General features: G+C 37.3%; 1 protein-coding gene across 1 annotated transcript in view; it reads right to left on the bottom strand.

Annotated features, from left to right (window-relative positions):
• Positions 1-8,501: 8,501 nt before the first annotated feature.
• Positions 8,502-17,706, bottom strand: part of COMMD6 (COMM domain containing 6) — a 28,483-nt gene continuing 19,278 nt past the window's right edge. Inside the window, exons 6-7 of the mRNA XM_063444690.1 lie at positions 13,225-13,377; positions 8,502-8,834 (exon numbers count right to left, since the gene is read on the bottom strand). Of these exons, the coding sequence (XP_063300760.1) occupies positions 8,784-8,834; positions 13,225-13,377 (204 nt within the window). The 3' untranslated portion in view covers positions 8,502-8,783. The remainder of the gene's footprint in view (positions 8,835-13,224; positions 13,378-17,706) is intronic.

Below are 17,706 nucleotides of genomic sequence, written 5' to 3'. Positions count from 1 at the left end.
AAGCCGTTTTAGTGTATAGATCTTTCCCCTGCAATTTCACTGCTCAATTCACTGTCATTTAGGAGTTAAATCACTTTGTTTCTGTTTATGCAGCCCTAGCCACACCTCCCCTGGCTATGATTGACAGAGCCTGCGTGAAAAAAAAAAAAAACTGGTTTCACTTTCAAACAGATGTAATTTACCTTAAATAATTGTATCTCAATCTCTAAATTGAACTTTAATCACATACAGGAGGCTCTTGCAGGGTCTAGCAAGCTATTAACATAGCAGGGGATAAGAAAAAATCTTAATTAAACAGAACTTGCAATAAAGAAAGCCTAAATAGGGCTCTCTTTACAGGCAGTGTTTATGGAAGGCTGTGCAAGTCACATGCAGGGAGGTGTGACTAGGGTTCATAAACAAAGGGATTTATCTCCTAAATGGCAGAGGATTGAGCAGTGAGGCTGCAGGGGCATGTTCTATACACCAAAACTGCTTCATTAAGCTAAAGTTGTTCAGGTGACTATAGTGTCCCTTTAATTACTCGGAGTGGGGGGGGCTGCTACATCGTTCTTCCAAATACATCTAATGGTTGTATAAAAAAAAAGCTCCTAAACAACTATTTCAATGTAACAAACTACATTTGAAAGAGCATTACAGCTGTTTTTCAGACAAATATTAGAGACTGTTGTATGACAGTCATGAGTGTTAAAGGGTTACTCCAAGCAGCATTCTGCTCTATGAAGTGGTCATGGTAGTAGGAGTCAGAATGTGTAATGTTTTAGCTTGAAACATTGCATATCCTGAATGATTTGCACTTTTCTGCTGGTGGCTAGTTACACTGGTGTAACTAGCAACCAGCACAGGTTCCGGACGAGAAAGGCAATGTTAGGAAGCAGGTACTCTAGACAAAACCAGACAACAGATAACCAGCGCCCTTAAAACACTTAAATCTTTAGGTGAAATCACACAAGTGGTGTATACATACATATAATAAGAAGGTCTTGTTTGTTGTAGATATCGCAAAAAGAAGAAAGGGGGAGAACAAACAATATTAGTACAATATGTTTATAAAAGTTTATTGGATAACGTTTAGTAACAAGAGCACACACACACTTTTGAGAGCTACTGAGAGCTCTGCTGTTATAAGTGTGGATGGTACAATCCCCATCTAAGCATGTGTGTTCAAGAGTAGTGATGGTATTTCTTCACTTAAATGCAGTATGTGGAGACATAAACAGAAACATCCAATAGCGTAATATGTATAACAACAGCTCAAGAATAGAGTAGGAGCGTTGGTAGTATAATCCCCACCTGGGGATTTGGTCCTGCATATCCCAGATTTTGTGTTTTCAAAAGGTTGGGGAATACTTGTGTGATAAACTGCATCCTCTACCCATTTTAAGTACATAGCAAACACCTATATCCCATATTTGTTTATTTTGACTCCAGGTACTATAAATGCTTAATAGAAGTAAAGTAGTTCTGGTGCCTGGAGTGTTCTTTTAAAATACCTTCGAATTTAATTAGATTCTAAGTGTCCTAACTATAGGAATAGATGAAGACATCTACTCTTCTTGCTGTTATCTATATGGAATAAAAAATACAAAAAGAAACAATGTGTGTGTACACCCACCACAGTGTAATAAGTGCTTAATTTATATCAGCAGAAAGAAACTTTCCTGTATAGGATAAGGTGTCCAATAGTATCCCAAAAGACTTCCTCTTGTCTTCCACACAGTATAAGCAAAAAAAGGGGGATGATCTGCTAAACCAATCACAAATAAAACAACATAGCGTATAACTGTGTATAAAAGCAAATTGTAAAAGTTGCATTCACAAGTGGCCACTCACACTTTTACTGAAGTTTGCAAGCCTTGAATATTTTTCTTTTTCAAAATGGAAATTCCAAATCTTCTGTCTGGGTTAGAATCTCCATAGATGTATTAGCATATATGTGCTCAAGAAAAAAATATATATATAAAGAATGAAATGCACATTCAGAGTGAAGTACAAAAAAGTATTTAATAACTTACATCAAGATTTAAAATCATCAGTGTAGTCCCTCTATGTCACCACCAGGGGTCCTACGCGTTTCATCCAACCAAATAGGACTTCCTCAGGGACTTGTGTGGTGTGTGATCAAATAAAATTCTCCTCCCTCCCCAATTCTTATATATCCCTCAGTGTCCACATAATGAGTAGTTTCCTGCAGGTGTCTCTCCTCTATTTTCCGGGTTAATTTCACGATCTCCTCACATGCGCCGAGTGTTGTGACGTCATCACGTCCGACGTCCGATGACGCGTGCGTTCCAGCATGCGTTCCTTTGCCGAAACCCTGAAGTTAGCCGAGAATTGCTGTCTTTATGCTCCCTGCTCGATCTCAGTCAGACATATATTTATAATTAGTGGAAACAAGGGACAAGTAGAAGGGGTAGTAAATACTTCACTCTGCATCAGAAAGGATCAATACTTAAAAACTTCCTACATCAATCTATATTATAAAACAACATACATATAAATACAAATAAATACAAAAAAATGTATAAAATATAAAAAAAAAAATATACAATTTCTTTCAAGAGCACAAACATTGTTATGGTGAACAAAAGGTGCATTACCCAAATATATATTGCATTCTTCCCATTGCTTTTTAGTACGTAATATAGACCATTTAAGTGTTTTTTACAGAATCCATTTCAAAAGGAATACTTTCTCCACTCTGTAAAATTATAATGTTATAGGTCTATATTGGAAGATTAAATTTTGTATTTATTTAATTTTCATATGGGTAGAAAGGGGGGCGGTTTTTACAACCTACCTCCTCAATTTCTTTCAACTTCAAGGCATGCCATTTACAAATTCCAAGAAAGTATACAATTTGCCTATTATAAGTTCCATTCTTTCAATTTATTAAGCCCCACAAATTTCATTGATTTGGATCTATTGAATTTAAAATATGTTAATTTAATTTTTTTATGGATAGAGATAGTAGCCTAGATCTACATAAGAGGTCCTATTATGATCTAATTAGCCATAGAAAAAATTCAATATTTACAAAGTAAGTATAGAGAAGAAGGTACACAAAAAAAGTTTTTTTAATCTTCAAAAAAAAACTCCACAAGTCTATGTCCAAATTTAATCCATAGGGCTGCAAAGTTTTTAATTTATTAATCCAAAAGGTCTCTCTTTGCGAGAGTCTCTTGGCAAGATTACCCCCTCTCCAATAGGGTTGAACTTGTTGCAGTTGTTACAATGAATTGGAACAATATGTTTGGTTGATTTTTTTCGGATGTTGTTCTGATGTTCTAATGATGTTCTTTCTTTTAATTTTCTGCAAGTTCTCCCTACATATTGTTTCCCGCATGGGCATTGTAACATGTACACTACATTTTTAGTATTACAATTTATATTGGATTTCACTGTAATTTTTTCTTTAGTGATTGTACTGTTAAATTCTTTTTTCTGTATATATCTTTGGTTCTTACAGGCCTTGCATGAGTTACATGGGTTGAAACTCTTTATATTTGTTTCATTCTTTTTTCGCTGGACCTTTAACGCATAACTCGGGGCCAATACATTCTTTAGATTTTTTGTTTTTCTAAAAATAATTGGTGCCTTTTCTGGTAGTGCTTTTCCCAATATTGGATCTTTACGTAAAATGTCCCAATGTCTATTTAGAATCTTATTTATTCTCCAATGTTTAGTGTTATATTGTGTGACAAATGAATATTGGTAATTATTTTGAATTGCCTTTTTTGGTTTAGATGTAATTAACTTCTTCCTATCCTGCCTTCCAATTTCTCCAATTTCCTTTTCTAATAATGTTGGCTCATATTTTTTCGTTATAAATTTATTTTTCAGATGTTTAGCCTGCTCCTGGTAATCTAGATCTTTCGAACAATTTCGCCTTACTCTCATAAATTGCCCCTTTGGAATAGACTCCAACCATTTTTCCTGATGGCAGCTTTTCCTACGTATATAGCTATTACCTTCTGTTTTTTTGAAAAAACATTTGGACTGAATGACTTGATCTTCTACAAAAAAACATATATCTAAAAAATTAATTGCTTTGACATCTATCTCATAAGTGAATTTTAGTCCATAATCATTTAGACTTATATAGTTGAGGAAAAGTTGTAGTTCTTCTCGTGAGCCCTGCCAAATCATTATTACATAATCGATAAAACGCTTCCATAGGACCAGGTTCGCAGCCAGCCATGCCCCCTCCATACGTGACTGGATTCCCAATCATGCATGTATATGTTGGCATAGCTGGGGGCGACCTGGTCCCCATTGCTGTCCCGGTAATTTGGAGATAAAACAAATCATTGAAGAAGTAATTATGCTTCAAAATAAAATGAATGCTCTTAAGTATAAATTCACGAAAATCCGTTGAAACATTTTCATCCTCTACCATGACCCGCTCCACTGCATTTAAACCTTTATTATGTTTAAAGATTGTATATAATGAAGCGACATCTATAGTCACCCAAATTAAATCCTGTTTCCAAGTGAAACGCGTAGGACCCCTGGTGGTGACAGAGGAAACACGTAGGACCCCTGGTGGTGACATAGAGGCACACACCACACAAGTCCCTGAGGAAGTCCTATTTGGTTGGATGAAACGCGTAGGACCCCTGGTGGTGACATAGAGGGACTACACTGATGATTTTAAATCTTTATGTTAGTTATTAACCCCTTAAGGACACACGACATGTATGACATGTCATGATTCCCTTTTATTCCAGAAGCTTGGTCCTTACGGGGTTAAATACTTTTTTTTGTACTTCACTCTGAATGTGCATCTCATTCTTTATATATATATATATATATATATTATTTTTTTTTCTTGAGCACATATATGCTAATACATCTATGGAGATTCTAACCCAGACAGAAGATTTGGAATTTCCTTTTTGGAATAAAAAATAGTTATTTGAGAAAGGGCAGATCTTTTTAAGAGTTTGACGCCCAACCGATGATGAACACATTCTGCTCTACAAAATAATTAGTGTAAGAGTTGAATAAAAGTGATCACGTGTGATTTATGATGTTTCAATGGCATGATTTTCTTATAATACACACAGTTATGGAGCACATATTTTTGTAAAATGTTACTGTAAATGTTTATATTATTTGTGAACCTAAAGGAGCATTGCAGCCTCATTACAAATAAACCAAAAAGAAACATCATGCATGCTCACAAAAACGTAAATACTATCGTAACAAGGCAGATGTTTTGTTTTTCTCCTTCCAATAAATGTGGCACATATTAGAAATATATGTAATGGCCTGGAAATCGGCCTCACCTCCATATCCCAATAAAAGTTGACTCCAATACACTATCTCCCTCTTTGAATTATGTTCCCTTGAAACATTGGTCAGTCACTTGCTTTGACATGTCTTTGTCTGTTCCTATGTCATCCTATATGACTGTGTATTGACCTTGACCTGCCTCTTCTTATGACCCAACTGCTAACCTGACTAACCTGTGCTGCTATTGGACAATGCCTCCCATCCTTTATTAATAAACATTGACCCCCTGCTGTCAGTCTCATCTCCAGATAAATATATTGCCATTACAATTTCACTACACTGGTGCAGTCAATGCCAATCAATCATCTTTCATGCTTTTTTTAATTTTTTTTTTTTAAATAAAAAGACAGACCTGTTTTCTACCTTTACATGAAGAATGAAATGACCTCAAAGAATGTCACATGCATCCAGGATACTCAATCATTTTTACTCACTGGTTTAGAACTGTAGTCTACGTAAATGTACTATAATTGCAAATATCCAATAGAAGTATTTGCTGTCAGTAATTGATTGAAACAAAACTACTTGGGTTTTGTTTGTTTCTTTTTAAATATTTTAGCTATCTGTGAATGATAACACCCAATAACAAATAACAGCCATCACCATTTATACAGGACAGTACCTTACTCCTACCCAAATATATAAAAGAAAAATATAACCTGAATAATCCAATTCATGTCACATTCTCTCTCTAAAAAGAACTCATGGTTTGTTCCGAAGAGCAGTTAAGCATTACAACAAACAGTATCTAGTGTGCATACAGTTATATTTGCTCTTCATAAATAATTACTTGTATGCCTACTTTTAAGCAAACTGAATAATTAATGATCATCAGGACGAATGTCTCAGATGTTGAATACCAACTCTAACTAGCCTGGCGAGATGCAAAAGATTTGTTTTCAAGCGTAGATGAAGCTAGCAATAGATCCCTGTGAAGTAGGCTCTTTCATGACATTCTGTTTAATATCTCAGCTGTGGATTTGAAAAACTCAAAATTGGCTCTACTAAACAGGACTATAGAAAACCAGATTTTAAGTCATGAAGACGTGATGGAAATATTCCATCATGTTTCACTTTTATTCCAGAAGTTGTGTCATTAAGGGGTTAATGTAATCAGTGTTACCTGTTGCAAAAAGGAAACTCCTCTATAACACAGCCATCATACTACGACATTTCACCGTACCTTATTTTACAAAAATATGCAAAGAAAAACAAAAACACAACGTTTCCCATAAAGCCATATAACATGTACCAGTGGCTGGTAGGATCAAGCCTGTTGAAAATAAAAAAAAAAACAAAACAAACAAAAAAACAATGGCAAAGGTTTCTGAAAGTTTTACTTCAGTGGTTAACTTTCTACTGTATTCTCAAAGAAGTTTGATGTGCAGTTTAATCACTGCATGGACAATTGCCTTACTGGAGAAAAAGATTTACCAATGCAAGTTAAAGGTCTCAAAAGATGAAGGTTAAAAGAAGCACACCAGATACCATCACAATTTATTGTAGTAGTTATGTTGCAAATCCTCCCGGTTTGTATCAAATAGTGTGAGTGGTTTCACAAACAAATGAGGTTCTTCTCACACCAAAAGCCCTACACCCCTGCTGAGACTCAACTAATGTGAAAGTAATCCTCTGCATAAGTTGCCCAATTATGGATTGAAACAATACGCTGCCCGAAGACCCTGTGCATTATTACCTCCACTATGAACTATGGTCGTTACAATGATTAGAGCACTCCATTAATGAAAAAATAAAAACACTTTAAAGCATACTGCTGTAAACTAACCTACACATCGTACCCAAAGTATCTGAGTGCCTGGAAAAATCACTAAAATTGATGGTAAATGCACTCCATGATTGTAGATTCGAATTAATCAATAAGGCCATCCTCAAGCAGGCAGGGAGATCAAAAGTCCTCCCTGCTCTCACATTGCTATGGGAGCGTTGTGGTGTGCATCAATATCAGGTACAGACCACTTTAATAGGACCCAGGAAGTGGCTTGGCATTTCACAATGACTCAATGTTATTAACCACTTAAGGACTGAGCCAAATGTAAACAAAACCTGACATTTGTGCTATATATCTGTCCAACCGTAATTCACCTCTTTCATATTAAATGCACCCACACGTATTATATATCATTTTATTCCGGAGAAACAGGGCTTTTATTTAACATCAAATGTTTAGCTATGAAACATAATTTAATATGAACAAAATATAAAAAAAGGGAGAAAATAAGATTTTTAAAAAAAATGTTTTAGTTCTGCATGACATTTTAACTGTCAATGTCATAATACTGTTTGCTTTTACTGCAATAAAATACACATATTTGTATTCAGCAATGTCTCATGTGTAAAACAGTACCCCCTATGTACAGGTTTTATGGTGTTTTGGGAAGTTACAGGGTCAAATATAGCATGTTACATTTTTCAGTTGTTTCACATTGAAATTTGCCAGATTGGTTACGTTGCCTTTGAGACCGTATGGTAGGCCAGGAATGAGAATTACCCCCATGATGGCATACCATTTGCAATAGTAGACAACCCAAGGTATTGCAAATAGGGTATGTCCAGTCTTTTTTAGTAGCCACTTGGTCACAAACACTAGCCAAACTTAGTGTTAATATTTGTTTGTGTGTGAAAAATGAAAAAAAAACAAATTTGAACGCAAATTTTGCACAGTCTGTTTCATTTACAATGTCTCCTGCACTGTTAAAAGCTTGCCAGATGTTGCAGGAACTTCCTGTGATTAAAAACTTCGAAAGTAAGTTAATGTCTGGTGGACAATTAACCCCCTTTTTTTTTTTTTTTTTTAAATACAGGCTATGTGAGTCACAACCAGGGGAGGTGTGGCTAGGGCTGCATAGACAGAAACAAATTTAATTTAATTCCTAAATGGCAGAGAATTGAGCAGTGAGACTGTAGGGACATGATCTAAACACATAAACTGCTTCATTAAGCTAAAGTTGTTTTTCTGTATAGTGTCTCTTTAATCCAGCTCTGCATGAGTGTTTTTAAAAATAACATTCTTCACTATAAACACGTTTTATCAAAAGTGTAACAAATTTATACACAGCAAACAGAAATTAACAATGTAAAAGTGAATGTAAACCGAATTTTGAACAGAAAATAAGTTCACACTTGACAGAAATTCAAAGAGATGATTGGAAAATGTTATAATTAGAAGACTAAACACATACAGATATATTTAATTGCATCTATGAAAAGTAAAGCACATTCAAAAGCTCAAGTAATAACATAATACAAGAGAAAAAAAAAACCCTTTCAAATTGAATCAATGTAACTGTATAAAGTATGTTACCATGCTTTACCAGGTTTGTATTTCATACATGAATAATGTATAACAATAACACCCAGTATCATTGCTGCGAGTCTGTCTATAGACACTGATATAAAAGAGACAGAAAGTTGTGTTTATATGGATGATGTAGATAGGAGTGCTGAATAGCAGACAGTCATTCAGTTCAAACCGTCTCGAGGACTGCAGACATCTCTTTGAATTGCTTGAAGAAGTTCTGAAACAAACAGATAAAGAAAGCCATAAATCGAAAGCAACAACAACTTGCCTGCATAACAATTGGTTTGAGGCTTGTCACGCATTTCTTGTGTTTCCAAAGCTCATCCCTCTCCACTGTTGCTAGATGCATCTCCCATTTTCCCACTTTGAAGATGAAACCTCTTCAATAGGTTGTGCCAGGGCCAGATTTCCCATTAGGCAGAATAGGCACCTGCCCACGGGGGCTTGTCCACTGGCACCTGTTTCACTTATAATGCGTCTTTTGGGAGATTGAAAAGGATTCTTTTGGCACCAAAACAACTTTAATGCATATGATGGATTTTTGCCTCATTAATATGCTGTATTTGTTTGCATACCCAAATTTTTATAGTTTTTTCACAAAAGTTTTGCAGAATTCTGCACCATAAGCCTGCCTCTTTAGCTATGTCACCTCATTCTAGAAAGACTTTGTTATCAAAGGTGTGCACACAGTATCAGCCCCAACAGTACCGAGTAAGTACTTTTAATTCACAACCTGGCTGCAGACAGTCAGAGAAACTACAAACAGGTAATGATATCCTTACTATATGCCTCCCTGGGGGTCCTCATCTTCTAATGCAGGGTGTTTTGTAGTTCAGATCATTGAGTGCTGTTCAGCATATTAAGGAGGCCAAAACCTATAAAATGCATTTAAGGGACACTGTAGGCACCCTGACCACTTCAGCTCGTTGAAGTGGTCTGGACGTTGTGTTAGGTCTTCCCGCTGGCTGACATAGGCAAGGGAGGAGCATGGGTGGAGCCTTACCCAGCTCCAAGGGACATCGGTGCTGGATTCAGATAAGTGGAAGGGGGGTATGAGGGAGGAGGGAAGACCTCAGAAATCTATAGTGCCAGGAAATCGGCTTTGTTTTCCTGGCACTATAGGATCCCTTTAAAGTAGTATTTGTGCCAGTGTGACCATTTAAGTGGGATTGCAGGGAAGATAAGTGTCAGGAGGCTTGGCCAGAAAGCTTCCTATGCGGTTTTAGAATTTGTAAAACTCAAAACTCAATTCTCTACCAGCTCTTTCAGTGTCTGTGTTTTAGACTGGACAGGAACTGGAAGGCTTCATTTCCCATCTGTCCATTAACCGCAAATTTAACCAAAACACAAATAAACCCTTTCCTTACTTCTAAATGTAAGTACTCAAAGACTAAACCTGAAAAAAACTTTTGACCTCTAAAATATATATATTATATATATATATGCACTGTAGTTTTAATCCTTGGCAGAGTCATCTTAGTCTTTTATCATCTTTCCAATCTCAGTATATTGAGCACAATTTATTTAAATATTATGATTTACGTGAAAATAAAGAGGTGGTAAATGTGCCCTCTTCCTGGTTATGTTATTTGAGATTATCTGCACATTATCATGCTTTTCTATAGAATAAACCATGACAAAAGATGCTATGGAAAGACAAGATTTGGCTTTGTACGTTGATTTCCTGATAGAAGATAATAGTAATGCAAAACGAGCAAGACGTAGAGATTGAAAAAAATGGCAGCTAAGGTTTACATTGTGAGCAGCTTGAACAAAGATTATTTGTACAAAAATGCAAAACACAGTAATAACCCCACCTTCTCCCTTCTCCCTTCTCCCCAAACTTAAAAGAAAATTACAATAATAGTAAATCTTTATCGCTAGCTTCATAACAAATAAGCACTCTATGAATGTGGTGGATTGGTCACAATTATAATTTTGCATTTTAGGGTAAAATTCCGCTTATTCATCACATAAAAAATTTCATCCATAGTTATCTGGCTTATCATGAATCAAAACTTCAACTACTTAAAGGAGCACTATAGGGTCAGGAACACAAACATGTATTCCTGACCCCATCGGGTTAAAACCACCATCTAGCCACCCTGGTCCCCTCATGCCTCCCTAAATATAGTACAATCTTACTTGTATTCAAGTCTGCATCTTCTTACTTTGTCCCTGTTTACTTTAGACCTGCCCACTGCCTCCTGACATCAGCAGAAGTGGTAGCCTGATCCAATCACAATGCTTCCCTATATGATTGGCTGAGACTGACAAAGAGGCAGATCATGGGCACAGCCAGCGCAATTCAAACGCAGCCCTGGCCAATCAGCATCTCCTCATAGAGATGAATCGAATCAATGCATCTCTATGAGGAAAGTTCAGTGTCTGCATGCAGAAGGAGGAGACACAATGTTTGGATGCATTTTCGGTAGCAAAGACCCAGGAAGGATCTCGAACAACCATCTTAGGAGTGGCCAGTGAAGTAATCACTAGGCAGTAATGTAAACACTGCATTTTCCCTGAAAACACAGTGTTTACAGAAAAAAACTGAAGGTAATGATTCTACTCACTAGAACAAATTCAATAAGCTGTAGTTGTTCTGATGACTATAGTGTCCCTTTAAAATCTACATCACGCATGCCAGGAGCACTATTCCAGCATAGATGTGAGAATTTTCTATATTTGAGTTTTTAAAACCTCACAAAAAACAAATGTCCTAAGTGTAGGGGATATGTAAACAGGATATTAAAAACCCTGGGAAATTACATTTGCCTTTTAATAAATTGAGCAAACAAATAATAATCATAATAACAAAAAGTACAAGTGTAGCAGCTTTGTGTTCAGAGAATAGAACCTTGTTGGCGGAGATACTGTAAACAGCATTAGAACAATTTGATCTAGGACACAAGCACTATTAAACAAACTGCACATGACAAGTCACAGACCCGATCAACCGTATAACTAGACTTTGCTTCTTGTAGCTCCCCCTGGTGGGGAAATTTACACAGCACATGCAGCTAGCATTAAAAACATGTTCCAGTGATTATACATTTACCTTTAACCCCTTAAGGACACATGACAAAAAACAGAGATTTGATAGGGAGTAATAAGGAATATAAAATAGAAATCTAAAATAAAATGACACTGTGGTGGGTGTATTAATTTCCTGTTTTGTGATATTTAAAATGGTAGTGATGTTTTTTTTTTTTTTATTATTGTTAGGCTCAATTAAAGCCATATTATTGAGGCTGAAACTTTTTCTGGGAACTTGTGTGTGCCAGATCTTTTTGTTTTTTTTGTTAGAGCTGATATGAATGACTGACAGGCAGATGTATGGTGTAACATGTTGGCATTCATTGGCAGGATCAAGAGGTGAGGATTTCAACATGTAATTTTATTTTTCACACCTTAGAAATACATATACAAGTTGATCAGGCATGATATGAGATATTCTGGGTAGTGACAGTTCCCCTTTAATAAACATTGTTAAGTGCGAGCCACTCAAGCCAGCCAGAGAGACTGCATCTGCATAACTGGATAGTATAAGGACTATACTGCATTTCTATTCGTATTCCAAATTGTGATTTTGGGATATCAGGACTGACATTTTAGAATACTGCATTATTAAAGCAGCACTGTCATTTCCCCCCCCTTAGCTTTATTTATATTTATAATCTTTCTTGTGACAAAATATCAAACTGCCGCCATTTTATTGTCCTCTGTCCAAGATATCAGTTCTGCTTTGGAAATCCTTTGATAAATTGTGGGTAAACTAGCTTAGGGACTAAGATGGAATTTTACTTAAAGGGGTTAAACTAACCTTCATGACCACTCATGTACATGTCAGTACACACAGTGCACTGGTGATTGGCCTAATCGCCTTCTTTACTTACAGACGGCATTATAAGCGCACCTGCAAGTAGAAGCAATCTAAACATGTGCAGTAAAATGTATCCCTTCCCTCCATCATGGGAGCACTCAAAGACCTTCTGCCCACTCCCCCCCTGGTTAATAGCACAGAGTTGGGGTGGTATACTAAGCTCATCTCACCGCTTGTGAATGTGTTGGATCCAGTGCTTCTCTATCAGAAGAAGCAGGTTGGTGCATTTGCGGGGCTTGTCGCACATTGTCTAACAATGATTTGATTAGGCTGAGACATGGAAAACAATGATGTAGTGTGATGTGGAAGATAGTGTTGAACAGGTCAGGGAGAACTTGGCCCAGAAACTTAGAAAAGGGTACCTCAGTTTTGAACATTTTGCAGAAATAAAAAGAAGGGGGGACGGGGATTAAATGACAATGTTGGGTAAGGGCTTTAGGAGCAGTAATAGTTACAGGGTAAAACAAAGTTGGAATAACCCTCTAACATCTGCCTATTGCCAAAGATCATGCTCAATATAACAAAAATCCATTCCTATTTTTTTTTTTTTTATCTACAAAAAGAATACTAATAAAACTAATAAAACAAGCAGAAATAGAGGAACAAAGAACAAAAAGACTGAAAAATAACAGAGCCACTTCATCCAACTTCTAAAATGCACTTTTTCCCCCCCTGGCAACAACATATAAATGCAAAATATAAACAGAATTAAAGTTAGACAAACCTGAAACTCTGGAATGGTCATCTCAAGAACTTTGCTTGTGATTTGGCCAGAATAATCTGCCACCTTTAATACTAAAGTGACATATGGGTGATTTAAGGACCGACAGCTGTCTGAACTCACTGCCATTCCAATTTTCCATTGAAGATCTACAACCTTTAATGCAAAAAGTTAAAAGAAATTAGAAACAAAAGAAGATGAAAAATACTTTTTTTTTACCTTGCTAAAAGTAAATTATAGTCAAAGGCTTCAGTTCATTTGTCTTATTTATTTTTAACCAGCTTCATTTTTCTGGGTGCAACTACTTTTACATAGTGCCAGCATGCTTGTGTAATGTAACATAAGAGAATTGAACTTTTTCTAAAGTGGATGCCGTTCGTCATTGACACTGGTATGCATGCACATCACCTCAAATGCAACAGTGATTATTTGAGTAGACTAAAATTGTATTTTTCATATTATATATACACATACACTGATCGGCCAAAACATTAAATCCACTGACATGAAGCGAACAACGTTGATTATATCACTACAATGGCACCTGTCAAGGGATGGGATATATTAGGCAGCAAGTAAACAGTCAGTTCTTTAATATGACTTTGCCAAGGGCTAGCCATTAATAGTGGGCCAGAGCATCTTCAATACTGCAAGTCTTGTGGGGTGTTCACAGTATGCAGTGGTTACTACCTACCAAAAGTGGTGCAAGGAAGGACAACTGGAGAAGGGTCATGCCCAAAGCTCATTAATGCATATGGGGTTAAGACAGTCTAGTCCGATTGCATAGAAGAGCTACTGAAGCTCAAATTGCTGAAAAATGTACTGCTACATGATAGAAATGTGTCATAACACATAGAGCATCATAGTTTGCTGTGTATGGGGTTTTGTAGATGGAGACTGGTCAGAATGCCCATGATGACCTCTGTTCACAGCTGAAAACACTTTCAATTGTGACATGAGCGTCAGACCAGGCCATAGAGCAATGGAAAAAGGTTGCCTGGTCTGATAAATCACGTTTTCTTATAGATCAGATGCATGGCAAGGTGTGTGTACTTCTTTACCTGGGGAAGAGATGGTAACAGGATGCACTATGGGAAAAAGGTCATCCGGCAGAGGCAGTGTTATGTTCTGGGCAATGTTCTGTTGGGAAATCTTTGGAATGGACATTTATTTGGATGCTAATTTGACTACCTAGAGATTGCTGCAGACCACGTACACCGCTTCATGGCAATGGTATTCTCTGATGGCAGTGGCATCTTTCAGCAGGATAATGAACCCTGTCATACTGCAAAAAAATTGTTCAGGAATGGATTGAGGAACATGACAAACGATCAAGCCTCCAAATTCCCCAGATTTCAATTCAGTTGAGCATCTGTAGGACATGCGGGAACAATGAATCTGATCCATGGAAGGCCCCACCTTGCAACTTAAAAGGTCCTGCTGCTAATCTTGGTGCCAGATACCACAGGACACGTTCAGAGCTCTTGTGAAGTCAATGTTGTGACACATCAGAGCTGTTTTGACAGCACAAGGGAACCAATAGGATTTTAGGTAGGTGGTTTTAATGTTGTGGCTGATCAGTGTTTCTATCAGTGTTAACTCTCAATTTAGGTTATAATTTGTCCAGAGGATCACAATCCTATGATGCTGAACAGCTATTTATCTCTGAATGTTAACTTAAAATACAGATTGCGGCAGGAAGCAGTAGTAGTTTAGAATTTAGAGCCCTTTACACAAAGTCCCCAACATGACTGACTAAAGGGACATTATGAGTAGCAGAAACACTCCCTTTTCTCAGACAGCATAAAACATTGCTTCTGATAAGTGGCGATGTGCACATTTAGCAAAGAACACACCACTAGCAAGTGTTTGGTGCTTTTTCTTCAAGATCTCGGATTTTTGAAGACCTTCATGTTTGACATCATCACGGATAGCATGACAAAAACCAAATGCAGCTAATGCTTCTCATGGATAAGAAATTCATTTCTCCATAATAAGCACTAGATAGGCGGATTGCAGCAATTTGCTTGCAGGTGTCATAGGTCCACAATGCTTCTCTATGAAAAGCATTGGATTGGACCAGAGAACATCAGGATTTAAATTATCCTGGTCTCATTAATTTTATCACATTATCATGAATTCCAGGGTAAATAAAAAACTATTACAAATAAACATGTTTCAGATTTATTTTAATTTAAATCAATTTTCTTTTAATAAAATGCTTTTGGAGAAAAATCTATCTAAAAAAAGGATTTCTAGTTAACATACATTATAGTCAAAAGGTTATTTAGCATGAAATAGGGATTACCGTATATACTCGAGTATAAGCCGACCCGAATATAAGCCGAGGCCCCTAATTTTACCCCAAAAAACTGGGAAAACTTATTGACTCGAGTATAAGACTAGGGTGAGAAATGCAGCAGCTACTGGTAAATTTCTAAATAAAATTCGATCCTAAAACAAATATATTAATTGAATATTTATTTACAGTGTGTGTATAATGAATGCAGTGTGTGTGTATGAATGCAGTGTGAGTGTATGAATGCAGTGTGAGTGTATGAGTGCAGCGTGTGTGTATGAGTGCAGCGTGTGTGTATGAGTGCAGCGTGTGTGTATGAGTGCAGCGTGTGTGTATGAGTGCAGCGTGTGTGTATGAGTGCAGCGTGTGTGTATGAGTGCAGCGTGTGTGTATGAGTGCAGCGTGTGTGTATGAGTGCAGCGTGTGTGTATGAGTGCAGCGTGTGTGTATGAGTGCAGCGTGTGTGTATGAGTGCAGCGTGTGTGTATGAGTGCAGCGTGTGTATATGAATGCAGCGTGAGTGTATGAGTGCAGTGTGTGAGCGTATGAGTGCAGTGTGTGAGCGTATGAGTGCAGTGTGTGAGCGTATGAGTGCAGTGTGTGAGCGTATGAGTGCAGTGTGTGAGCGTATGAGTGCAGTGTGTGAGCGTATGAGTGCAGTGTGTGAGCGTATGAGTGCAGTGTGTGAGCGTATGAGTGCAGTGAGCGTATGAGTGCAGTGAGCGTATGAGTGCAGTGTGTGTATGAGTGCAGTGTGTGTGTATGAGTGGTGTGTGTGTGGGTGTGTGTGTGTGTGTGTGTGTTGCAGAGCCTTGGTGGGGGATGGGCAATTTTTTTTTATTATTATTTTAATATTTTTTTTATTATTATTTATTATTTTATTTATTTAATTTAATTTTGTATTATTTTTGTATTATTTAATTTTTCTTTTTTTTTATTACTACTAATTATTGTTTTTTCGTCCCCCCTCCCTGCTTGATACATGGCAGGGAGGGGGGCTCTCCTTCCCTGGTGGTCCAGTGGCATTGGCAGTTCAGTGGGGGGCTGTGGGGGCTGTAAGAGAGTTTACTTACCTCTCCTGCAGCTCCTGTCAGCGCTCTCCTCCTCCGCGCCGTCCGTGCAGCTCCCTCTGTCAGCTCCCAGTGTAAGTCTCGCGAGAGCCGCGGCTCTCGCGAGACTTACACTGGGAGCTGACCGAGGTGCTGAACGGACGGCGCGGAGGAGGAGGAAGCTGACAGGAGCTGCAGGAGAGGTAAGTAAACTCTCTTACAGCCCCCACAGCCCCTGTCTGTATTATGGCAATGCAAATTGCCATAATACAGACTATTGACTCGAGTATAAGCCGAGTTGGGGTTTTTTAGCACAAAAAATGTGCTAAAAAACTCGCCTTATACTCGAGTATATACGGTAGTTATATAGCATGCAATATTTGGTATATAAATACCACTATTCCATATTAATTTAACTTATGTCTGGAGAGCTAGCCTGCAACTATTCACAGCTAAAAAGGTTATAAAACAAACACATACCGTTCAGAAATATACCTTAATCCCATGGTTATTCTGCAATACAATGTACACACAATGAACTAATTTAAGTCCTACTTTAAATTTGAGTGATTAACCTATAAAACTGGAGCTAGTTCATCTTGCAATAATGTCGACATTATCTATGCATTTCTAATGCTATATAACCAAATGAGTTCTGATAGAATGGTTTAAAGGGACACTATAGTAACAAAAACAACTTGGTGTAATGAAACAGTTTTGGTGTATAGATCATGTCCCTGCAGTCTCCCTTCTCAATTCTATTCCATTTAGGAGTTAAATCACTTTGTTTATCTAGCCATAGTTACACCTCCCTGCATGTGACTTACTCAGACTTTCTAGACACTTCCTGTAAAGACTCAACTAATGTTTACACGTCCTTTGTTGCAAATTCTGTTTAAGAATTTCTTATCTCCGGCTCTGTTAATAGTTGGCTGGATACTGCAGGAGCCCCCTGTGTGTAAGTTCAATTTACAGAGCAGGAGATAAAAAAAATGAAACTGTTTTGTTTTCATGCAGGCTCTGTGAGTTACTGCTGGGGAGATGTGGCTGGAGCTGCATAAACAGAAACACAAGTGATTAAACTCTTAAATGGCAGAGAATTGAGCATTTAAACTTCAGAGGCATGATCTATACACC

The sequence above is a fragment of the Pelobates fuscus genome, chromosome 1 (assembly GCF_036172605.1).
Source record: "Pelobates fuscus isolate aPelFus1 chromosome 1, aPelFus1.pri, whole genome shotgun sequence".
In the NCBI taxonomy this organism is placed as follows: Eukaryota; Metazoa; Chordata; class Amphibia; order Anura; family Pelobatidae; genus Pelobates; species Pelobates fuscus.
This window is presented reverse-complemented; position numbering and strand designations above follow the sequence as displayed.